The following is a 26,576-nucleotide window of genomic DNA, read 5'->3' on the forward strand; positions in this document are numbered from 1 at the left end:
AAACCATTATAGTTTTCTTCTGGAGAAATACAATAATCTGGCCAGATGAAGTTACATGGGACCAAATACAGCAAAACAGAGACTAGAGGTAGATTTAGGGCAATGAAGAATGCTACTCTGAGGCTAAAGTTGGGGTGCACATAGCCTCCTGATTCAATGGGTACACTATACTAAATACTTCTTTGACATGATTTTGAGTTGTAGTCAAGGGTGGCACTGACAACCCACAGTAGCAGCCTGCACCCCTAATCTCAGCTCCCCATTCTGGGCACTGCAACCTGGTGGATGGGATCACAGCATCACTCAGGTTTTTCATTCTTAGTTTCATGATATCTGTGGGTGTCAATGAACCCATGAATCCACTCGAAATCTGCTCCTAGGTTAAGGTATCTGGGACTTTCGAGAGTTAAGGAAGGAGAGACAACTGACTGCCTTTTCTGGTCCTATTCAATGAGCTCTTTAAGGATTCCGATTTTCATTAGGCACTAATGCAGCTATTTGGATTTATATGTAGCCAATAATAATAATAATAATAATAATTTACCCACAGTCCTAATAACATCTTTACTGTGTCATTCATGTATAATTCTATAGACTTTTTTTATCTGGTTAAAAAAATTGGGCCCAATTCTGCTTTCACTTGAAAATAAAGGCTTTGCATACATGAAATTGAGAACAGAATTTGTTGCTCACTCTACAGAGGTTGTCAAACTGTGGTCCACGGACCACCAGTCATCCGCGAGCTCCATTCAGGTGGTCCGCGGATAGTTCCCTCTAAGATGCGCGCCTGGGTGGATGCACATGAGAGAATGAAGGGCCACCCACCTTATTAGTGGAGTCGCGCAGGCGTGGCTCCACTAATTAGGTGCCTGGACCCTGAAGAAGATGCACATGTAAGGTGAGGTGGTGGCCTTGGGGGAAATAGGTGGGAGGTGGGAGGGGGCACTGGCGTGAGAAGAGGGGGTGGGGGGAATTTGGGATGTGCAGGGCTCCGGTGGCCAGAGAAAGAGGCGACTTTCCCCAGCTCCAGGGCTGCGGCTGCCGGGGACAGATGGCCCTCTTTCCCAGCCTCAGCTCTGTGGGTGCTGTGGCGGGTGAGAGACCCCCCCTCCTTCCCAGCCCCAGCTCGGGGGCTGCTGTAGTGGGCGAGAGAGGGAGACCCCGCTCCTTCCCAGCCCCAGCTCAGGGGCTGCCACAGCAGGAGAGAAAGGGCACATCCATCGCATTAGAAAGGTAAGACTACTGATATTAAAATATAAGTTGTGTGCTTTTATTTGTAGAACAAAAAAAGTTATTATTATTAAGGTTTATTTAATATAGTGCTTTTATCCAAAGTGCTTTACAATAGTTAGCTAACGGTACAAACAATATTTGGAAAGATCATTAAGTGGTCCGCCGAGGCCATCAGCAATTTTCAAGTGGTCCGTGAAAAAAAAAGTTTGAGAACCATTGGCTCAGAATGTCTGAACAAGTGTCACATTTGTATGATTTTTATCTTTGCTTTTTTAAAGGTTGCTCTCCCCTTTAGGACCTGATTTAAAGCCCCCTGAAGTCAATGGAAGGACTTCTGGTCATTGGATCAAGCCCACAGTTTTTTGTTTTTGTTTTTAGCTATGAGTTTGCTGCCAAAGCATTTAATGCTCTGGCCTTTTTACAGAGTTGTCACACAACATCACAGCAGCTTAATGTTATTAATAATGATTTTCACACTACCTTAAACTCAGATTATAGTGTTAAAGAGTTAGTTACAATAATTTACTAAGGTAAAACATTGGTGGTGGTGTTGCAGAAATGTCAGTCCCAAACAATCCATTACCAGTTTTCCGAGAATTGGTTTCACCTTGAGTCCTAAATACTGCCAAAACTGAGTGGTTAACAACAGTACCTTAAAGTCTGAAAGGGCAGTATTGCTATTATAAACATATAATTTTACTCACAACAAGCAAATATGAAAAAAAAGAAAGAAAGAAAGAAAAAGAAAGACCTCTGATACCCTTTGTTGGTCTGCTTGAGAAACTGGCAGTTTTGGGGCAGCTGGTATTCATCCCTTGCAAGCAGCAAGGACCTAGAACATGTTTCTACAGGTGTATAAATACTAATTATATAGCCCTAAATACAGCTTGCAGCAGATTTAACACTGTTAATAATACTGGCATGAATCAATCCCAGTCCTAGAAGGCATAATATAAACCCTGACATTGTTTGGGGTATAAATAAATCAGTTCTCTGGTAACAAAGTAGCCCATTAATTTTGCCTGCCTCTTCTATCATTCCAGCCAAAGACAGTAAACAAAGTACACCCTATGTGGATTCCTTCCATGTTGCCAATGTAACAAGCTGCTCTAGAGTCACTAAAGAAAATAATTACATTCGAAAAAATAATCTGGGTTTTACATCAGAGAAAGCTTTGACAGAAGCCAGCTAAAGATAATTAATCTTAGAAGACTGAAAAAAATGATTATTACTACAACCACATTTAATACTGTGCTTATAAATGCTTTATTTTAGGGTCAATTCAGTGGAGTATACTATCTTTTAAATGAAACATTTTCATCCAAGCAGCTGTAGCGACATAATTTAAGCTTAAAACTTCATTGTTTGGGATTCATTATTATTTCCTGTATTATTCACTGTAAAGAAAAGTAACCCCTCTGCAACAATGCTGAAATACAAACAGGACATATATTGTGCATAGGAAATGGACGAGGCCATGCGGAAGGGCCAGGATCAGGAGGGGAGTGGAAGTCCACACTGAAGTCTGGTTGGGACTCTGCACGGGGGCACCCGGTCCCCAAAGAGCCAAAATTTGGGTGATAATTGGTAAAACCATGAATACTGTTTTTTTCAAGACCTAGGGATTTTTTTGGGGGGGAAAATCAATAAATACTGAAAATGATGGGCCTTAAGTATGCATGGGAACAATGCAAGGTCTTTTCCAGCAAAACATTTAAACAGATGCTGAACTTTAAGTAAATGAGTGATCCTATTGAAGCAATTGGGACGCCTCACATACTTATGCTTCGCTGGATGGGAAAACAAATTTCTCTAACACCCTGTTTATGTACCTCAACTGATGACAAAGTGATGTGAAAAGGTATTTCAGTTTTCATGGTCCATTCTGTCCTTAGCTTCTTTACTGAAATGGTTTGCTGTGGAACCAATTAATCCTTTTATAATCTAAGAGTTCTCCATAACAACAGTGGTGTTGCAGGTTATCTACTACAGAATCTGCTCTTAGCTTCTTCTATGAACAGCTAGTTTTATTTTGATCTGTAAGGAAGAAGTTAAACCATACTATGCTTTTTATACATCTTTAAACTTGTGTAATAGATATGGCCTTTTTGAAGTGCATTTTTCCATAACCTAGTTCTGCTATTTCATTATTTTAGTGGACGGTTAACTTGCTTCTAACTCGGTCTGCACTGCAAAAAAGGCTTCAAGCTTTGCCAATAGCTTGGGAGTGGCCTATGAAGTCAATGAAAACCACAGAGGTAACTAGCAAACCATTTCCAACTCTCCCAGAAGGTTAAGAAGTGTCAGATAAAAGTTGAAAAGATAAAAGAATTAGTTTAGGATTTTGAAGGCTTAGTGGAGGAAAAGTTTTGCTATTATACAGTTAGAATCATCATGTCCTATTTAGCCAACTGTGAATAGCAGGGATAATGTATTGGATATGAAATCCTGCAGTTTTGCCAGAAGTGGCAAAAATCCTGGTTAGAGCATAGAGTCCATATGAGCAAAGCAAAGAGAAGTACTCCTGAAAGCTGATAAGCCAAACTGATCCCAGATGTAATTCCAATGAAGTCACTATATTTACACAATGCATAAATCTAATCCTATATAAGTGCCTGCCCCCACTTGTTTCTTAGATTGCTATGTTTGAGAATGTTATTTCCAGCAAAGTTTGAAGTTCACCTCATTAATTTAGGTCCTCCTGATCCTGCAAATATTTACTCATGGGAATAAATTGTGTGAGTAATCCCATTGAAGTCAATACTTCTTGTGTCAGTGAAGTTTTACACATAAGTGCCTGAAGGACTGGGGCCTTAGATTCTAAACTTACAATGCAGGGAATAGGACAATCAGCACTATATGAATGGATTGTGATAACAGTAATAGCTTTCATCAACTTCATTGTACCTTCAAAAAGCTATTTTCACAAAAAAGGTTTCATTTTTTTTCAACGAAAGAAAAATGTTGACTGATATAGCATAAGTTACAGACAAAACCCAAATAGAGGATATCTGAAATGTCCTTTCTTCCATAAATAGTGCTCCTAATAATGGAATATGAAGTCAAATATCTGTAGGAGACTGGCTAAAATCTGACTCAAGTCAACATTATTATCTTATGTTAACAGCTATTCAGTTGTGATATGAATTAGCAGACTCAGTCCTAGTCACTAGTGTATAGACATTTCAGCTAATGAACACCCTCTTGGCACAATGAGGCCAAGCAATGCATAGGCATGGAGACTAGATGTTAAATCATGTAGGTGCTCCCTCCAGACCATAACATACCTAGGCCTAAAATCATAACACTGAGTTGGAATCTTTAGATCCAAAGCACATGCCTCTACCACTTGAGTTAACAGACCAACAGGTACTAGAAGTGGGCTACTATCCTCTATGTAGATCAGGCCTGAAAGGGGAATGAGACACACACTTTGTCAGTGGTTTCACAGCTCTTTGCCAGGCAGCAGAAGAATGTTTTCTATCAGGAATACTTGGTTCCATTCCAGATTCTGGAGGACAGCATACTCTAGTGCAATGGTCTAAAACACGTGGCCTGCGGGGCTCTTGCGTGTGGCCCGCCAGGCTCCCCGCGCACCCCCCCCCCCCCGCCCCTCTGCCTACCCACGGGATTGCCCCCTGTGGCATTGCGAGCCCCGCGCCGCTGTCTGAAGCAGCTGGCAGCACGCCCCTTTGGGCCCGGGGGGGGAGGGGGAAGGAGGCAGAGGGCTCCTGCATTGCCTCCTTCCAGGCACCGCCCCCCGCAGCTCCCATTGGCCAGGAACAGGGAACCGCGGCCAATGGGAGCTTCATGGGAGGTACCTAGAGGAGCGGCAAGAGCAGCACACACACGAAACCCTGAGCCTCCTCCCTCCCCCAGGGGCTGCAGGGACAGGATTCCAGCTGCTTCCTGGAACGCAGCAGCGCGGGACCGGGGGCCAGGGCAGGCAGGGAGGGAGACTGCCCTGGCCCCGGTGCGCACCGCTGCCACCCCGGAGCCGCTCTACGTAAGTGACACCGGGCTGGAGCCCACACCCTGCACCCCAACTCCCTGCCCTGAGCCCCCTGCCGGAGCCCACACCCTGCACCCCAACTCCCTGCCCTGAGCCCCCTGCCACATCCCAAACCCCAACTCCCTGCCCTGAGCCCCCTGCCACATCCCACACCCCAACCCCCTGCCCTGAGCCCCCTCCCACATCCCACACCCCAACCCCCTGCGCTGAACCCCCTGCCACATCCCACACCCCTCCTGCACTCCCTGCCCTGAGCCCCCTGCCGCACTGCTCACCCTCTTGCACCCCACCCAACGCCCTGCCCTGAGCCCCCTGGCTCACCCTGCACCCTTTCTGCACACCCTGGGGGCAGCGCTGGGGTGGGGACTTTGGGGAAGGGGTTGGATTGGGGCAGGGAAGGGGTGGGAATAGGTGGGGCAGGGGCGGGGCCAGAGGCAGCGAGGGGGGGTGTCAGTGATGCGGCCCTCGGTTCAATTCACTAGTCCTCATGTGGCCCTCGTGGTCATTTGTGTTTGAGACCCCTGCTCTAGTGCTTTAAGACCTTTCTGCTCCTGTGCCCCACAGCTTGCCCTCTTCTGTCCCTGCCCCATCAAACCTGTCCCCTCTTTGTTCCCAGGGACCTCAGCTTGTCCCTGTCTCTCAATTCCATCTGCAAACTTCAAGTTGAGTGCCGAGGTGGCTCACACCCCACTAGAACCTCACTCAGCCCTAGATGTGTATTTCATGCCTGCAAATGGAAGCACTTATTCTAATTAGGAACACAATAACTAACAAAAATGTATAATAGTTTCCCATTTTGTCTGTAGAAAAACATAATACCGGTACTTGTTTAGGAAAGAGTGAGGGAGAAATTAAGAACCCAAGAAAGAGAGTTCATTGAGTACTTACAGGATCAGTGAACTCTGGTAAGCTGGCTTGGTAGGTGAGTGGCCTACAGTCACGAGTGTTATTCACTAAGACACATGGGAGAAACATTGGTCCAAGATCATCCCCATCAAGCACATCAACTGTGAGGGTGGTTGTACTTGTTCTTCGTTCATTAAGATTTTGAGCCCGGTCCTGTGGAGGAAAAGGGTATTTCTATAAATATGATTTAGAGAATTTAGAACACGGTCCACACAAAAACGTTTTTTAACTTAAAGTTAAGATTGATCATGAACATATCCTATCAAAACAATCATGAAAAATCTGGAAAATTGCTAGTTACAGAAGCATTGACTTTGACGTCACCTCCATGCTCCCCATCATCACAACCATACAAATCCACATGCTCATTATGAATGCCACACCACATTCTCTTCCAATATCAAATCTGCTCTCCTCCAAAGTTAAAGAAAATATGAGACAAACCTCAAAAAAGTCATGGGTTCTTTTTTAAAAAGATTAATCAAAACTTTGGGTGTCTCTTCTAATAGTTTATTTAACTCCCTTTGCCCAACTTCAATGTGTGCAAGACAACAACAGTTCTGCCAGTTCTTGCAAATTCATAGTGAATAAGGAGATTTTGTCTCTCACTGTATGAGCCCTTGCTAGGGAACCCAACTAAGACTAGACCCCTTTGTGGTAGGCAGTGTACAAACACATGGTAAGAGACAATCCTTTCAATTTCCGCTACTCCCTTTGAGAAATATTTATTTCGTGTTCCTCAAAAATAATTCCTTGTTATTTCCCTGGTAATATTCAGGTAATAGCCAGATTCTAATCTTGATTACTTGCTGCTAAATTGAGGACCCTCAAACTAGTAGGCCCAGATCCCAAGCACTGAATACACCAATGTATTATGCAGAAGGACACCTTAGAAAATACAACTATCACTACTACTAATTCATGATCCCATCTTAATTTGTTACCTTTTCAGCATGACCTTGATTCAGCACATGCTTAAATCTGTCCCTATTCTACACAGCATTTAGGTACATCAGGGGGTGTTAACCATTTAAAAAATGTTTTTCTGAATAGTGATGGACCTAAGTATAAGCTAAAGTGCTCTCCTTAATTCATACATGTTAAGGCCAGAAGGGACCATTATAATCTTCTGGTCTGACCTTCTACATAACACTGGTCATAGGACTTCATCCAGTAATTTCTGCATCAAACCCGTAACGTCTGTTTGAGCTACAGATTACCTTTTAGAAAGATATCCAGTCTTGATTTGAAGAGTTCACATTATGTAAAATCCACCACAGCCCTAGGTAAGTTATTCCAATGTTTAAAAATATGCACCCTATTTCTAGCCTGAATTTCTCTAGCTCTAGCTTCCAACCCACTGGCTCTTGTTATTTTTTTTCTGGAAGATTAATGATATGTATTGTATCAGAAATGTTTTCCTCATGTAGGTACTTTTAGAACAAAATTGAGCTTCTTAAATGCATCACCATGGTATGTAGGTATGTCTACATGGCCAATGAAGGTATGATTGTAGCACAGGTAATCATAGCTGTGTTAGCTTTAATCTACCAGCAAAGGTGACAATAATAATGCAGATGAGGTGGAATAAGCTTCAGCATAGGCAGGTTACCCCTGTACAAGCACACTGGGGATCCTGTTTTTTTACTCACGTTGCTAGCCCATGCCAACAATTCTGCTACTACAGTAACTCCTCACTTAAAGTCGTTCCGGTTAACATTGTTTCGCTGATCAATTAGGGAACGTGCTCGTTTAAAGTTGTGCAATGCTCCCTTCTAAGGTCGTTTGGCAGCCACCTGCTTTGTCCACTGCTTGCAGGAAGAGCAGCCCATTGCAGCTAGCTGGTGGGGGCTTGGAACCAGGGTGGACCGGCAGCCCCCCTATCAGCTCCCCCAGCAGCTCCCCGCTCCCCTAAGTTCCCTGTGCAGCAGCTGCCCAGCAGCTGCCCAGCAGGCTAGCAATTGCAGCTGTCCCTCCCCCCACTGCCATGTGCTGCTCCTGCCCTCTGCCTTGGAGCTGCTCCCCGAGACTCCTGCATGCTGTGCGGGGGGGAGGGGAGGAAAAGGGGGGCTAATGTCAGGGTGTCCCCCTCCCTCCTGCTCCTGCACCCCACTTACCCCATCTTCCATAGAGCAGGGGGGACACACAACAGTAGGGTTACCATTCGTCCGGATTCCCCTGGACATGTCCGGCTTTTTGAGCTAAAAATAGCGTCCGGGGGGAATTTGTAAATGTCCGGACTTCCCCCCCCCCCCCCCCCATGCAGAGCGCGCGCAGCTAACAGGGCAGCCGGCCGGATGGTGCCACTTACATGGGGCTCCGACAGCCAGAGAGAGCCCCTCCTCCTCTCCCCTGCAGCAGAGATCACTCCCTCCCTCCCTGCATTCGCAGATCGCCTCCGGCAGTCTGGAGCTCCTCCCCCGCTCCCCAGCGTGCCGGGACAAACGGCTCAGGCCGTTCCTGAGCAAGCTCACAGAGATATTAGGCGAAGGCCAACAACAAGGGGGCCAGGGGGTCGGAGAAGGGACAGGGAGGTTCTGGAGGGGACAGTCAAGAGACGGGGGGGGGGGGGTCGGGAGTTCGGGGGGGGCTTTCTGGGGGTGGGGGTGTGGATAAGGTTTTGGGCAGTCAGGGTACAGGTAGGGGGTAGGGTGCTGGGGGGCATTTGGGGGGGGTCTTAGGAGGGGGCAGTTAGGGGACAAGGAACAGAGAGGCTTAGGTAGGGGGTGGGGTTCTGGAGGGCAGTTAGGAGCAGGGGTCCCAGGAGGGGTGGTCAGGGGACAAGGAGTGGGGGGGCTGGCAGGGGTGGGGAGAGGGATTGGAGCAGTCAGGGGACAGGGAGCAGAGGGGTTTAGATGGGTCGGGAGTTCTGGGGGGGGGCTGTCAGGGGGTGGGGAGTGGTTGGGTGGGGCGTGGGAGTCCCAGGGGTTTGTCTGGGGGTGGGGGTGTGGATAAGGGTTGGGGCAGTCAGGGTACAGGTAGGGGGTAGAGTCCTAGGGGGCCAGTTAGGATGGGAGGAGGGTCTCAGGAGGGGGCAGTCAGGATACAAGAGGCAGGGAGGCTTAGGTAGGGGGTGGAGTCCTGGGGGGCAGTTAGGGGCAGGGGTCCCAGGAGGGGGCAGTCAGGGGACAAGGAGCGGGGGGAGGGTTGGGGGTTCTGAGGGGGGGAAGTGGCAGGGGCGGGGCTAGGGCAGGATGGGGCGGGGCTCCTCCCATCCTCTTTTTTGCTTGCTGAAATATGGTAACCCTACACAACAGGGCTCAGGACAGGGAGCTTGCTGGCAGCAGCAGCTGCGGTCTCAGCAAGCTGATCTAATTAACAAAGCAGTGTACTTAAAGGGGAAATGCGCATCTCTCTCACACACACACAGTGTGTGTCTCTGTTTGTGATGCTCTCTCCCCTCCTTCCATTCCTGCTGCCTTGTAGACTGTGAGAGTTAACCCTTGAGGGCTCAGCCAATTGCTAATTCATCATTTAGCAGTAAGGCATTGCCTGGAAAATATCCCACCCTCTGACTCCTCCACCTCAACCGAGTTTCACAATCATCATCACTGTGTACCAGTATTAAATTGTTTGTTTAAAACTTATACTCTGTGTGTGTGTGTGTGTGTGTGTGTGTGTGTGTGTGTGTGTGTGTGTGTGTGTCGTCTTTTGTCTGGTGAAAAAAAAAATTCCCTGAAACCTAACCACCTCATTTACATTAATTCTTATGGGGAAATTGGATTCTCTTAACATTGTTTCGCTTAAAGTCGCATTTTTCAGGAACATAACTACAACGTTAAGTGAGGAGTTACTGCATCGTTACCTGTACTAGCTAAACTAACGTTAGGATGGGTATGCCTACCAGTGCTACAATTGTACCTTCACTTGCAGGGTAGACATACCCTATAAGACATGTTTTCCAGACGTTGAATCATATTCTTGTTGCTCTTTTCTGAACCCTTTCCAATTGGTCAGCAACCTTTTTGGAGTGTGAACTCCAGAACTGGACACAATCTTTCAGTAATGGTCTCGCTAATGTTGTACACAGAGGTAATACTACCTCCCTACTCGTACTTGATATTTTCTTGCTTAGGAAACCCAGGATTGGGACTGCCATCTTTGCTACACCACACCGTGAGCTCATATTTACTGGCTGTATAAACATTAACTCTAGGTCATTTTCATTGCCATCACATTCCAGAACCTTCCTCTCACTTTATAAGTGTGACTTACATTCCTCATTTCTACATGTATGACCTGGTGTTCAGCTATATTAAAAACCTGCTGTTCAAATGAGATCACCTTATCAAGTGATTCAGATTGGTTTGTAAAACTGGCCTGTTCGCATCATTTACCACGCCACCAATATTGGTGTCATCTGCAAATTTTGCCAGCAATGTCTTTGATATTTTCTTTCAGATCATTGATAAAGATACTGAATTGCCAAGAACAGATCCCTGCAGTATCCCACTAGAAGCACCTCTTATGAATTATGATTCCCCATTTACAAGTACTTTTTAGTTCTATCAATCAATTTTTATCCCTGTAATATGGGCTACATTGATTTTGTGTAGTGCAATTATTTTTAATCAAAATGTCCTGCTATTATTTTTTTTTAAATCGGAGCATGAAATGCCTTACAGAAGTTAAGTATTATGTTAACACAGATACCTTTATCAACCAAACTTATAATCTCATCAAAGTGGGGGCCATGCCATCTTTTTTAGTGTCTTATACAGTATATTTTGTAATTGAAGCTACATCTTGATAATAGATCATGTGTAAAAACAGAATTAAGCAAAACTATATTAACTGGAGAAAATACTAGTGAAAACTTGCAAAAATTTTCCTTTTTGTTTCAAATGACTATGATATTCTTCTGTCTTAAAACGATGAATAATGTTGCTGTACATTGTTAAACAGAAACAGCTTCTGTGCTTCACCCCAGGAGTAGTTGCATTTCAATGGTGGATGATATGGTGCCTTTTTAATACAGCAATTTACATACTTTTTGATCCTCTGGAATGAAAAGCATTAGATGGGATAAATTAGATACTTGGTCTGATCTTCACCTCACACTCCACTTTCTCTTTCAAGATTATATGTATAAATAATGAATAGTAACTGGAGTAGGAACTTTTACTTGGGTCTTCCTACTCCCAGGTGAGAGCTCTAATCACTAGACTATAAAATTATCCTCACTTTCTCTGGCCCAATGACTATTTATTTATATAAAGTGGAACAACTTCAATAGGAGAGACACAAAGACCTATCCCAGAATACCCTATAGTGTGGTGGTAAGTGTACTTACCTGCAAGAGGGAGGCATGCACTGAATTCCCTGCTCCAGAGAAGGAATTTGAATTCAGACTTCCACAGCCTCAGTGAAGGTGCTAGCCACTGGGCTATTAGGCATAAGGGGAGCACCACAACTACTACCTCCTCTGACCATTTTGTTAATGGCACCTAAGTCCCCTTGTGAATCCAGCCTGAAAAAAATGTGGCCAAAAACATTCTGCAAATTTGCAAATAGTTTTGAGTTGACGAAAACTGCATTTTTTGGTCAACAAACTATTCTCTGAGCGCTCTTCTACAACACCGGAGCACTCAAAACTTCATTGAAATCAATTCCTGTTTGATTACAGTACCAGATTTGAGCATGTCCCGCTCAACGGAGCCGTCCGCCACGGGAACCGAGACAAGCGTTGCAGGAAGTGCGGCTACTCCAACGAGACCCTGCCCCACGTCCTGTGCAGCTGCAAACCCCATTCCAGAGCCTGGCAGCTGCACCACAATGCCATCCAGAACCGCCTGGTGAAAACCATCGCACCACGCCTGGGGGAGATCTCCGTGAACTGCGCCATCCCCGGTACTGACAGCCAGCTACGACCTGACGTGGTCATCACCAACGAGGCCCAGAAAAAGATCATCCTCATCAACGTCACGGTGTCTTTTGAGAACAGGACCCCGGCATTTCGCGAAGCCCGAGCTCGTAAGCTGGAAAAGTAGGCCCCCCTGGCTGACACCCTGAGAGCGAAGGGCTACGAGGTGCAGATGGACGCCCTGATTGTCGTAGCCCTGGGCGCTTGGGACCCCTGCAACGAGCGTGTGCTGCGGACCTGCGGGATCGGTCGACGCTACGCACGGCTCATGTGGCGCCTCATGGTCTCAGACACCATCCGATGGTCCAGGGACATCTACATCGAGCACATCACCGGCCACCGACAGTACCAGGAGGCGTGAGCTAAAGTGACATCGTTTTTCGACTATGAGAAAGGGACCAAGAGACTTTCTCCGTTGGATCATATGAACTGGAACCATAAACTCCCTGAACATTAAATCTCACCAAATGAGGGTCAATCCATCCTCATTATCATATCCACTCATTATACTCCACACCCGTACATAGCCACTATATGAACTTCATACCCTCATATCTCAATGCCTGTATTTTGACCCATCAACCTTTTACCCCCAATCGGGGATATTGCAGATTATGTATTCCTTATGCCACCTGATTTTAAACCAAACTTTGCACCCTCGATAATCTGTACATTATTCCCTGATAACCAGAAACTTCTATGCTCAAACTCTGTTCACTATTTTTTTTAACATCATCTTAATAAAATGGCCTCAACATGAAACCTTTACTCACTCAAGTAGTTCTCATTCATATAAGTAGCTATATTATGGAAATTATATAGGATGGGTCACTATGGTATTAATCCTGCAAAGATTTATGCATGTGCTAAACATGAGGCACAGGAAGTATCAATGCCCAAAGAAGAACCAGTTACTGGTTAGTAACCTTTCTTTCTTCTTTGGGGGACTTCATGCATTCCCATTTCTGAGAGACCAGCGAGAAGTGTTACTTAGGTCAGTGCTTCTCAAAGCCGGTCCGCCGCTTGTTCAGGGAAAGCCCCTGGTGGTTCGGCCCAGTTTGTTTACCTGCCGCGTCCGCAGGTTCGGCCAATCGCGGCTCCCACTGGCCGTGGTTCGCCGCTCCAGGCCAATGGGGGCTGCAGGAAGCGGCGCAGGCCGAAGAATGTGCAGTGTTATATCGGGGTAAAGGTGTACTTTAAGAGAATGCTATTTATGTTGCAAAGTCCAACACTTGAAAGCTAGGGAATGCCATGCAACCTTAATTCAGCTCCCTTGTGCATCCATCCTGTGCACTGAATGGGGGAGATGGCCGGTGGAAATAACAGTATGTAATTAAAGACAGTATCATAATGCATACGCACAATGAGAGAGGAAGCAATGATAAATCTGCCATTTCCTAACTTTTTTCATAGTTAACTTTGCAACCTAAACAACATTCTTTTAACTTATTTTTGTATGTAATTTACCTTTTTCTTCATTATTAAAAACTACTAGAAAAAGCAAATAACATCTGCAGCTATAATAACCCCTCCATCACATATGATCAGAAAGGTTTGAACTCTGAGCCTTCAAAAATACAGTAGAGATTACTCAGCAATACAGGACAGATTACTACCACTTAAGTTAAATAACTAACTATATCAGGCAGCAGCGGCAACAGAAGTTTGTTATCCCCCAGCATGGATGGACTGTTGGGACCAGGTCCTGCAGGTTGTCAGTGATGGAGGAGCCCCACACAGTCAAGCTCTCTGTCTTTCCAGCTCAGGAGCTGAGAGGAGCTCTTGCCCCATCTAGTGTCCCTAAAGTGGAAGAATGAGCCACCAAAACCAGTTGCTGGAGAGAGCCAGCCCTGGCTCTCTTTCCCCCTCAACCTTGTTGCATGAGCTCCAGCCCTAGGTGAAGTCCCCAGAGGTGAGGTGGGATGGGCCATTGGGACACAGTGTTGGATTTGTGAGAGGGGAAGCCCAGTCTAGTTTCTGTCCCATGTGGTGCTCCCAGAGAAGGACAAAGATCACTGTGGTCCTCTTTGCAGATTCTGAGGCTTAAAATCTGTTTTAATCTGGATTACTATAAAAAGCCTGAGATATTTATTAAAGACGAGGGTGAATTTTCAAGTAGATTCTTTCCTTTCTTTGGCACAACGTTGAACAAGGCAGCACAAATGCACATAGATATTTTCAGGAGCAAACACTTCTAAGGTTATTTGAGAGCATCCTGTTCAACCACTACACCATTTGTGTGGAATTAATAACTGCTGCATAGGAATGGAATGGAATGCTTTCATCCACTTATTAAAAATACAAATTTTATTGTAAAAAGAACAGGAAAAATAACTTTCATTGTCTTCAAGGACACCTAAAGTCTTCTCCCAATGACAGCTATATTAGATACAGTTTAAATGTCACTTTTATTCTCAGCATGCATTATCCACTGCTAGTCATCCCGTAAAAAACACTTAACACACATACAGTGTGGATTGAAAGAAAAATTGCCTCGTTTTAGAAGGCTCCATTTCAAAGCTCAAGGATACAGTTAAATTGTATCCATTAAACTAATTTCAGATCACATTAGTATAGCTAGATATGTCAGAAAACAAACTCTCTGTGACACTAGAATGTACTTTTCTACATGCACTATATTTAAAATATACAATCTATTCCTCATGCCAAAAGAATGTCTTATTTCACAACATGAATGTCTTTGTTCTAACCAGCAATATGCCAAACTGTGTAAAAGATTATAAGGACTAAAGAGATATTAGGCAACATTTCAACACTGGTGACTTAAGAAAAAGAACACCTACTCCTGACATGTAGAAAAGACGTCCCCATGCCCTATCCCCTGCTCCCGAGGAATCTATGACAGAAATAACCGTTTTGGAATCCATACTTACATTTGCTTGAACAATAACAAAATAACGTGTCTTTTCTTCATAATTTAGTCTCTCCCGTAAAACTACTGCTCCAGACAAAGTGAGAGGAATGTCAAAGGTCCTATTGGATGTCTGCAAAAGCCAAAACAACAAAAATAAGAATTAATATGCTGTATTTTAATGTTAAATAATGCAGACAGCTTACAATGGATACCTATATGTATGATAATCAAGGATATATTAGGGAAGTGATTAATTTGTCTGATCAGTTCTTTGTAAATTTTTATTTGATCAAGCGGGTTTCATATGAACCCCATAATAAAGATTCTGTAGGTAACTTGGCACCAGAATCTTTTTCATGTATTATTACTTCCATTCATAAAATGTCATGAGATACTTGTGAGCAGAGACTTGGGAACACTGGTCTTTCTTATATTTCCTTTTCACAAGTCTTGAATCATTGATGGACACTGCAGATAGGGTAGTTCAAAACAACTTTTTTCTGTTTATCAAAACATATTCATGTTCTTTGACTTCTTCCTGTTGTCCTTTCCTATATTCAAGGAAGATTTCCTGCTGCTGAGAAAGTACTTTCAAGTATCAGAGACTTTAATAATAATAATAAAAAAAAGATTCATAGCCTCATCGACTTTAAGGCCAGATGGACAATCATGATCACCTAGTCTGACCTCCTGCACATCACAGGACACAGAATCTTACCCATCCACTCCTGCAATAGACCCATAATTTTGGCGGAGTTACTGAAGTCCTCAGATCATGATTTAAAGACTTCAAGTTAAAGAGAATTCACCATTTATTCTAGTTTAAATCAGCAAGTGACCCATGCCACAGGGGAAAGAGAAAAACTACCCTCCCCTCCCATTTTCCAATTTTGTGGGGAGATGCAAAAAGTTAAAAAATAAGAGTAGAGTAGAGACCCCCATTTAGACCTCCATTCAGAAACGCATTTAAGCACATGCTTAAATCCAACTGGGTCTTTTGCTGGATAGAGATGGAGTTATTCATATGATTAAAGTTAAGCAGTGCCTTACTTATTTTGCACCTTATTTAAATCAAAGGTGAAATTCTATTTCCACTATATTTCCACTTATTTAGATAGACCGATTCCATTTTACAGTACTGAAACTACCATGTTTCATAAGACTAAAACTGATTTACTTTGACGGCCCATTTTGAAAGAAGATAATCTAGAAGTTGAAACATAGGATTAGAGACAATTGATCAAGACCATGTTCTCAGTTCTGTCAGTGACTGTCTCTATAACATTGAGAATCTTTCTGTGCCTCAGTTTTCCTATCTGTAAAATGGAGATATTTATTTAATTTACAGGTATGTTGTGGAGATAATGTTTATAAAATACTTTAAGATACATCCATGAAAGGCTTTGTAAAAGAACAAAGTATTTTCTTTCCTTAAACAGACTATTATGGCAAGTTTTTTTCCTCTAATGATGAATAATTCAGGGTTGAAAATGTTTGTTTAAATTGTGACTGATTTTTCAGTAAACAAGTGGTACACATTACAAGTTGGCCATGTTATAGATAGCAGTTGTTTGCTGATCTGTTTACTTTTAATTTGACAGTTATGTCTTTTTGGACAAAAATAAGCATAATCAGTGTTGGAGAGACAAACTGAAAAAAAAATCTACTGAAATGCAAACACTTCATATGGAAGCAGAAGAAAAACTAAAGTAGAGCCAGTGAGATAGCAAGAGCAAAGAAGAATAATTTAGATATCCCTCAAGGCAAGAAGAACTTTAAAATGGTAAAACTGTCATTGAAAGTTACATTTTAGTTTTACCAACCTCAGCAGTGTCTTTTCAGATTGAAGGCAGGTGTAGATTTTGAGTGAAGTAAGCTTTTTTTTTTTTTTGCTTCAGGTGTTTCAGTTTAAAAAAAAAATCCACTTTAGCTTAAAAACTATCATGGTTATATGTTCTTTACCCAGCACTAAGAAATAGGCTACTGGGTTTTCATAATAAGTACTCTAATATAAAACTAAAACTACAGCATTTAAAAAAAAACAACCCACAAATCAAGCACATTGCTATACGACACCACTTCGGGAATGACTGCTTTAGCATTTAATGCATTCAAATAATACGGCAACGATGCTTGTGCAATAATGTGCCATAATGCAATGCTGTGTTTATTTTAAACAAATAAAATATTAAAAGACAAAACAAACAGATTCTAAATGGCAAATATTAGAAGCCATGAAAAAATATATATATATGTAACCCAGACAGAGTTCCTGGAGGCACACTTTTAAAAAAAAAGTCATACAAACTTAGCCCAAATATAGTAGTACTACTAAAGTGATGCAATGTCATGGGAGGCAGTAGAGGTGTTGGGTTATAGGTGGTTTGTGGCATGATGGTTTTCCTACAGGTGAAGTGTGCATCTCTGTGTTGAGGAGTAAAAGGTATGCCATGTCAGATGCCTTAATTTATCACTTTCTTGCTTTTGTGTAAGGTTTGTTATGTATAGAGGAACCTTAACTCACATACAACATAGTGCTTTGTGCCTAATATATGTAAAACATTTTAGTTAAATGAGTTTTGGTAAAATATTTTCTGTGAATTGACCCAGCACAGGAGGGGAGATGTGGACTGATTTCATGTATGGATCTCTATTCAGAAAACATGAAATGGGCCTATAGTTCTGCCATAGATGGGTGAGGTCCTGCTAACATTTGCTGCTGTGGAATGGAATGTTGTAAGGATGAAGTAGTATGGGAGACCAATCAGAGTAGGGGTTGGGATGGGACAAGTGCACAGAGATGAAAGGGTTGGATCAGGAGTGCTAATGTGCATGGAGAGTGCAATAGGGGGGAAAAAACACCAGATTCCTAGTTGGTGTAAATCAGTATCACTCTATTGTAGTAAATGGAGCTACAACACTTTATACCAGTTGATGATATGCCCCCAAAATGTAAGAGACTGTGCAGGGGAATGTTCAGCAGTTGTGAAGATGGGCAGGCTGCCAGGTTGAACTGGCATCAACCACTGGTGATAATGGAGTGGGAAAGGGAGAAACCTGATGTTGCTGATGGAGTTGGGAGGAGAGGGGACAGGAGTTCTGAAAAGTCTGAGAGGTAGTCAGAATGGAGGCTAGGAGGGGAGCAAATAGAAGTACAAAGAGAGTTGACAAGCAAGTGGCCTACTGATAATGAAGTAGATTATACAGGGTGAGTACCAATTTAAACATAATACTGCTTGAATGAGGGGGTAGCTGGTGTTTATAGGCATAGCTCCACCAATGGACCAGTAATGCACAGATGGGTGAGAGCTGTACAGCAACTAGGCAAATGGGTCAGAACCAAGAAGGGGCTGGTGACTGATGGGTTGGAATGGGATATTAAATAGCTAAAAGAGACAAGGAGTCCAATCAGGAGTTAGGAAGGGTTCAAGGCTATGTGTATGGACTGAAAGGAAGGAGGAAAGTTAAAGAGAAAATTGGAGAATCTCTTAAAATCATGAGTAGTAGGTAAGTTGCTCTGAAGTTCAACTTTGAACAACCATTTCTAAGCCCTTTTTGCACACCATAACTCTGAAGCCCAATGAACATCATGCTGGTTGAAGGCAATTGTAGCATTAGCTTCTGCAGTTTTGTGCATGATCACACACTCCAATTTTCTCCATTGTACTCAACAATGCAAGAAAGTCAGTAGGAGCAGCAGTTGCAACATTTAGATGTGTGGTAAGTGCTTCTGGGTTTCTGCTGTCTGGCAGTTTTCTACTCAGTAGAGAGAGCCAGCAGCTTTTGCCTCAATATTTTTTTTAAAGGAATTTGCTAATATATGGCAGAGATGTTGTGAATTAAGTAAATAACTGCAAACATCTGTGATTACTGTACAGTATCATAACGTAAATGCATATGCCACTTCTAATCCATGAGTGAGATTTCCATGGTGGCTCTGGGCCCTTTACCTGAGAGATAAAGTGCCAGAGCAGCATAAAGGGACCCTAATAGAATCAGATTCAGATGGGTGAAAAACAGGAACTGAGGAAGACATCCAGGCTTCAAGGAACCCCTGGCAAGTCCTGGGATAAGGGATGTGCTAGGTCTGGGGACAGGAAGGGTGTGCCTCAGGGGGTCTGGAGCATGCAGCACTGTGGAGATTCTGGCAATACTGCTGCGCAAAGAAAGCTGGGGACAGACTTTCCTGAGGAATTGTCTAATATTAGGCCAGGGCTGCTCTGGCCCCGAAAGCAGACGAGGTTCATATGGGTTCACAGCTGCTGCCCTGTGCTGACAGTTCTGTACTGGGCCTCTTAGGGTATGTCTACACAGCAAAGAAAAACCTGTGATTGGCCCATGCCAGCCAACCCAGGCTTGCCAGGCTCAGTCTGCGGGGCTTTTTCATTGCTTTATAGACTTCCAGAGATGGGCTGGAGCCCAAGCTCTAGGACCCTGGAAGGTGGGAGGGTCCCAGAGCTGAAGGTTCAACCCAATCCCATCCTTTTACTGGATAGAAAGATGTTCTAGTTACAAAAGGTGACAATACGAATATTGACAAATCTAATGGATATAACCCCTGACTCTTTATACAAAAAAAAGGTCATAAGAAGTTCTCATCAGAAGTATCTAAACATTGGAGCTTTGTTGAATGAGCACCTAGTGTGACAACTTTTAATGTTTAATTAGACAGGCAGACAATGCAAATTTGTGAATCTTTTCAGTAGAGGTTAATATCTACCTACCTATCAGTTTTTCATTGCCACCAAATTTGTGCTTATTCTTGGTGTGCAACTTTATCAGGACTATGGGCATCTTCTTTGAGTATTTTGGGCTACATCTTAATTCACAATCTATCCTATGCAAGGGGAAACACATAGCTGTTTGTAGTATGTCACTTGGGGCAGCTACAAGGATGCTGCACTTGCTGGGGGGAGAGCCAACGCTCAGTCTAATCCCTCCCTCTCATCTGTGTGGAGGTCACAAGAAAGCAGTGACTTTGCAGAGTCTGCTTTTGCTCTTGTGCTTACAGGTTGCCCACGAAAGAGTGTAGAGGGGTGGCCTTACACCTCCATACTCACTTTTGTGGCTGCATAGTGCTGGTGATGATCTAGCCCAGTGGTTCCCAAATTTTACTGGTTCATATACCACCCTCTTAAAAAAATTGTTGTGAAGTGAATGGATGGAATATCAGCTTGTGTACCACGGTTTTAAAACTGTCTCAGCCTTTATAATTAAGCAGCATGCCTTAAGAGTGAAAAAATGTTAGATTATATTTCTCATTTTTTGTATGCTACTACCATTAGTTAAATTAAAGCAGTCTCCATGAAAAGGGATAAAACCACAGAAAAAATATTTACAAGTCTCAGACCAATAAAAGGCTATATAGAAAATACACAAAAATAGAAAATAATAATTAATTTATAGTTAAAAAAGTAAGAAGGTATATTGAAAAATTAACCAACGAAAATGTTTATTTAACAATGATAATCATGTTCTTATATAAACATCAGGCCCTGATTTTCATTGGGGCTGCCACACACACAACTGCTTGTACATTTTCAGTACCAACATCCGCATGAAGAGTTTACAGAAGAACTGGTTAAATAATATGTGGTAAATATTTTGTTCAACAAATGCAAGGCCACTTTTAAATAAACTGCTCTACAGCCAAAATGCTTCTGAAATAAATGTAGTCAAACTTTACTAATTCTGGGTCACTGAGAACGAAAATGATGCTTAAAATTGTTGATTGGCTCTAGTTGTCAAGATATGCTATTGGGTCAGTATATACGACCCTTGACTTGGGAATGGTGGAGGATAGGTGAGTTATAAAGGGAAGGGAACTCAATTTAAACCAGAAATGACTAAAATACATCTTTGACTGGATCTATGAATAAATCTATGACTGGGTTTGGACAGTATTTGCTTTTTAGGCAAAACAATGAATAATGCAATCTGAAGCTGGTATTGCGTCATACATGATATGAATTGCATCATGTTATTCCTAGAAGTCATGGATGATGCAATCATAACGAAGCTTACATCGCTCTGCTGAACAAATTGCCCTATATCAGCTCTAGAAATCATACAGTGTCATGCTCTCTTATTTGTCAGTGTTTGATTTTGCAAAGGGACACATTTCTGTTTAGCCAAAGTGAGCAGAGATGCCTCGTACTTGTGTGAACAGTGCAGATAACTTCTGCTATGTTTGTGGTGAAGTGACTTTTGCATCACAAAAGCGCAGTATAACCACTATGGTTAAGAAAGCCTATCACCTTTCTTTTGGCTGCAAAATTGGAGATCAGGACAAGAGGTGGGCCCCACACATATGCTGCAACACTTGTGCAACAAATCTTCACCAGTGGTTGAACAGGAAAAGGAAATCTATGCCTTTTGCAGTGCCAATGATTTGGAGAGAGCCAACAGATCATACCAGCAATTGTTACTTCTGCATGGTGCCTCCAGTTGGGAAAGGTGTGTCAAAGAAGAAAAAGCGGACTGTGCATTATCCAAACATTCCATCAGCTATACGCCCAGTACCCCACGGAGAAGGACTGCCGGTTCCTGATGCACCAGAATCATTCTCACTTGAGTCAGATGAGGAAGAGGAAGAGGATGAAACTTCTGGTCCTGAACCATCAATGTCACAGGACCCACATTTTCTCCCATCCTCCTCCTCTGAACCACACCTCATAACACAAGGTGAACTGAATGACCTTGTCAGGGATTTGGAACTACCCAAGAGTAAGGCAGAGCTGTTGGGCTCCAGACTACACCAGTGGAATCTCCTGGCAGGTGATGTTTGGGTTTCCATGTTCCGTGACCGTCAAAAGGATCTTGTCCCATTCTTCTTCATGGAAGGTGATCTTGTAGCCTGCAACAACATCGATGGTGTGATGGCAGCCCTCAACATTGTTCACGATCCAGATGAGTGGAGACTGTTCATTGATTCATCAAAGACGAGTCTTAAAGCTGTTTTACTGCATAATGGCAATGTTTTGCCATCAATTCCAGTTGGTCATGCAGTCCATATGAAGGAAACCTATGACAACATGAAACAACTTTTGAGGTGCATAAACTATGACCAAAATCAGTGGCAGCTTTGTGGCAATTTGAAGGTTGTTGCTCTCTTGCTTGGTCTGCAGACTGGATACACACAGTACTGCTGTTTTCTCTGCGAATGGGATAGTCGTGCAAGAGATTCCCACATCATCAAGAAAGATTGGCCACTCCGACAGTCATTGGAGCCTGGGAGGAAAAGTGTTCAGCATCCACCACTTGTTGAATCAAGGAAGATTTTGTTACCACCCTTACACATCAAGCTGGGTCTGATGAAGAACTTTGTCAAGGCCATTGACAAAACACAAGCAGCTTTCAAGTACCTCCGTGGAAAATTTCCAAGGTTAAGTGAAGCTAAGATAAAGAAAGGTGTCTTTGTTGGTCCTCAGATTCGTGAACATCTTCGAGATGATGCATTTGACCATGCACTGCGTGGCAAGGAAAAGACGGCATGGAAAGCCTTCCAGTTAGTGGCAATAAATTTTCTCGGAAACAACAAGGCAGACAACTACTGGTTGTTGGTGGAAAACCTCCTCAAGGCATACAAAAGCCTTGGTTGCAACATGTCACTAAAGATACATTTTTTGCACTCTCATCTAGATTTTTTTCCACCGAACTGCGGAGCAGTGAGCGACGAGCACGGCGAGCGATTTCACCGGGACATTGCAACAATGGAGAAACGCTATCAGGGCAAATGTAGCCCATCAATGCTTGCAGACTATTGCTGGACAGTGACAAGAGATGCTCCATTTAATGAATATAAGAGACAAGCCAAGAAGCGCCGAGTAGACACTGAATAGGACTAAACTATGTACAGAATAGTTTTTTGCCTTTTGTTTCATAATACATTTTATTTATATCACCCTTTTGCTGATTTTTAAAGTGTTACATAAACAGGACAGGTGAAATATTATCATGTAAAGCAACCATAAACACATGAAAAGACCTAGGTTTACAATTTATGATTAAAACTCTACTATCTACACAATATACATAGACATACAATGTAAAAACTTAAATATCTTAGAAACAGTAGCCAATCACTTGTTTTAATTGTCATATTTGAATTCAGCACATCAAAATACATAATAAATAGCACATTTTATCTCTGAAGCAGACGACTTCTCAAAAATTGTAGACCAGTGTTATTTGCCTAATATTTTTTTCCAATCTAAACTATGAGAATTTCATAAAAATTGTAAATTGTTTTGTTTTTGTTTTTCAACTATGATTTGTCTTACTAATTTTAATATCTACTGAACAAGCACCGGTGAGTTCATGCATAATACTCATTCACACAACTGGAGGCTAAAAATCAGGCCCATATAATCAGTTTATTTTACCTTCACTCTGGCCCAGATTCTCCCCTATGCTTGAACTATTTTACATGGCATACTATGGACACAGACCCTAAAACTCTGATGGTGTAGAGCTGGTGGAAGGATAGGGCCTTGGCTTCTCTGCACCTCAGAAATCTTCAGCTGCCTTACGAGCATCTTGGGAATGCTGGGAGTTGGTATAATTTGCATCAGCTTCTAAGCTAGCCTAAATCATGCTAGAGGACTAGACCAGCACACAGCCTGCTCAGGAATGAATAAGCACAACGATGACTTGAGGCCTTCTTTATATATTTCCTGCTACACTGTGTTGTTCACTCCTTAGTTGAAATTGATGATCTGGGTGTCATTAGAATCAGAGATACAAATGTGCAACTATACACTTCCTGAAGGAAAAGCAAATAATTTTATCAAAGCCCCCAGCTCAATTACCATCTGAGCTTTCCTTCCACTTCAAGCAACACACTCACCAGGAAGTCTTCTAGAATATGCATCCTGTAAGTTCACTTGGCAACTGGCATGCAACCAGCATAACATTCTCTAGCACATACGCAACAGTTGGACTCAACTAGCAAAGTTTCTGGGTTAGCTGGGTTTAATTTAATAAAATTAGCCAACATCCATAACCTGATATTGAATAAGCAGTTAGAGTAGAAATGTACGCCTGATAATTTGATGGAATTGCTAGCTTTTACTGGATATCATCCAAATAACAGTGAAAACACATAGCATACTCCCTAAAAATTATCAGCTATTAGTCACATGAATGCAATAAAACTATCCTAACATACATCCAGGAGGCACAACACAGGACAAACAGGTAAGTGAAGAATTAAATTGACCCATGGTAACAGTTGTTGACAAAAGCTCTACATAGGACTCAAACCAAGACAAAGTAGGATCTGACAGTCCAACAATAGATTGGAAATATGACACAAGAACATCATATTCAATAAGGTGGAATACTACTGAAGGATCTAACAAAACTAAAAGTGATAAAGAAATTGAAATGGCAGAAATCTATAAATCACTATCCCACTTGACCAAAAAAATTTCTCTGCTATGGTGAGCCCTAAAACCTGGAATGTTTCATGCAAGCCAAATTGAATAAGAATTTTGCACCTTAATTACATGACTTTTACAATCACTTAAGAATAAAAAGAATCCAAACAAAAATTAGACTCATCGATAGCTGTTGAGGAAGGTTTCTTCAGAAAAGAAATCACCGAAGCTTGTTTAATATTAAATCACTTATCCTAAATTATGGTGCCATGAGAGGTAAGCACTTCTTTGGCAGCCAACCAGAAAATGGATCCAAAACATACATTATTCTTAAACCTCATACCACAACTAAAATATCAGTTACAAAATCCTTATTAATGTCACTCAAAGTTCCTGGGGAGCAAGTGCCAAAGACAGAGGAGAGCAATTAGGAAGTTGACTCAATACACAGTTTACTTGCAATGTCTGGAGATTATTTATGAAATAATTGCAGACTTTATTGCAGATGTGCATAGAAGGCTACTTACCACCAGAAGGCCCTTTTTATTCCTTTTAAGGCACATTCAAGGGAAGATGTTATTGCGTAGGCCTTTCAAATTAAAATGTTACATTTCTATGGCAGTTTTCCTAGGACCATTAGCCCCGTGTTTAATTTACTTTTAGGTTTAATCTAATCAGTATCAGCCGCTATAGTATGTTTTTAACTGCAGACATAAAGTGGACAAAATTGACATAAATTGTTGTGTAACGAAAGACCAAGAGTGTCTAAATGGTCTACAGTGATTTTTTGTATCAGGAAATCAGGACCTGGATGTAAATGAGTAGTTTTATATATGTTAAAATATACATATACTGCAAACAAGTTCCCACCTCCACATTGGCTCTGCCATCACAGACCCCTATATACTCTTGTTACTTGCCTGACACAGCACTTTGCACAAAATTATAGTGCATCATATATATTACATATATTATTCAATTTTCAAGAAAACTTTGTAGAATTATGATGATATTGGAAACTGTCATAGAAATACTACATTTTGTTGTGAAAAAGTTACATCTACAGAAGTAATCCCTTAATCCCGTGAGGCAGATGTGAGTTGCGTGTGTGTTAACTGCAGGAGCAGGATAACACGTCTGGACTATCCCCAACATTTCTTTAATTATAGTTACACAAACTCAGCACAAATGTTATGATGGCATAACCTCGTATTCTAATCCACCAGATAATACTCGTAGCAGGATTTTCAAAAGTCAAAAAAAACATTCAAATGAGCCTCAGATTAGTGCAACAACAGCTCCACTTTAGAACTCCAATTTAACTGAATTCTAGAGTGGGATTATTGAAAATGCGTAAAGTGACTTTGAAAGTCAGTGTAATTTGTGTTCCTAAATCACATACGCAGTTTTGAAAATTCCACCCCTTGTCTTTATCGGTAGTTGGTAGGGCCTTACCAAATTCATTGTCCATTTTGGTCAATTTCATAGTCATAGGATTTTAAAAATCATAAATTTCACGATTTCAACTATTTAAATCTGAAATTTCATAGTGTTGTAATTGTAGGGATCCTGACCCAAAAAGGAGTTTCAGGGGGTTGCAAGGTTACTGTAGGGGGGCTTGTGGTACTGCTCCCCTTACTTCTGTGCTGCTACTGGCACTGCCTTCAGAGCTCGGCAGCTGGAGAATAGCAGCTGCTGGTGTGGTATTGCCACTCTTACTTCTGTGCTACTGCCTGCAGAGCTGGGCCCTCAGTCAGCAGCCGCCACTCTCCAGCCACCCAGCTCTGAAGGCAGCAGTGCAGAAGTAAGGGTGGTGTGCTATGGTGTTGCCACCCTTACTTCTGCACAGCTGCTGGCGGGAGGCTGCCTTTAGAGCCGGGCAAGCAATGGTGAAATACCCTGGGTTAGCAACTGGGACAGATGGGTGGCTAGAACACTTAGTTAGGATAGTTCATGTACACTGACACCGAATGAAAAGTGTGTAATTAAAAAAGGCACTAACAATGGCTGGTTATAGGGGAAGTCAAGGATATTATTGTAATAGAGCATTATTATTATATTGTTTAAAAATATGACAAGCAATAGGCCAAACTCTGGGCCAGCTAGCAAGGCACGATGTGGGCACAAGAGGACTCCAAGCTACCTCTTCATGCTCTTGGACTGGCTATCTATATCACAAGTAGCAGCCCTGGAAGAGAAGCAGGCTTTACAACGTCACGATGTTCCACTCCCACTGCAGAGGGTGAAAGGGAGTGGGACAAAAGGAGCCAAGAGGTTGAAGCTTTGGCTAGACCCAATGCAGTACTG

The 26,576-nt window shown here is 42.5% G+C and overlaps 1 protein-coding gene across 2 annotated transcripts in view; it reads right to left on the reverse strand.

Annotated features, from left to right (window-relative positions):
* PCDH15 (protocadherin related 15) overlaps positions 1 to 26,576 on the reverse strand; it is a 751,423-nt gene that overhangs the window by 464,262 nt on the left and 260,585 nt on the right. For both annotated transcript variants that reach the window (XM_065407245.1, XM_065407244.1), the window contains exons 6-7: positions 14,909 to 15,019; positions 6,134 to 6,304 (exon numbers count right to left, since the gene is read on the reverse strand). In XM_065407245.1, the coding sequence (XP_065263317.1) occupies positions 6,134 to 6,304; positions 14,909 to 15,019 (282 nt within the window). The remainder of the gene's footprint in view (positions 1 to 6,133; positions 6,305 to 14,908; positions 15,020 to 26,576) is intronic.

This window comes from Emys orbicularis, chromosome 7, assembly GCF_028017835.1.
Source record: "Emys orbicularis isolate rEmyOrb1 chromosome 7, rEmyOrb1.hap1, whole genome shotgun sequence".
NCBI lineage: Eukaryota > Metazoa > Chordata > Testudines > Emydidae > Emys > Emys orbicularis.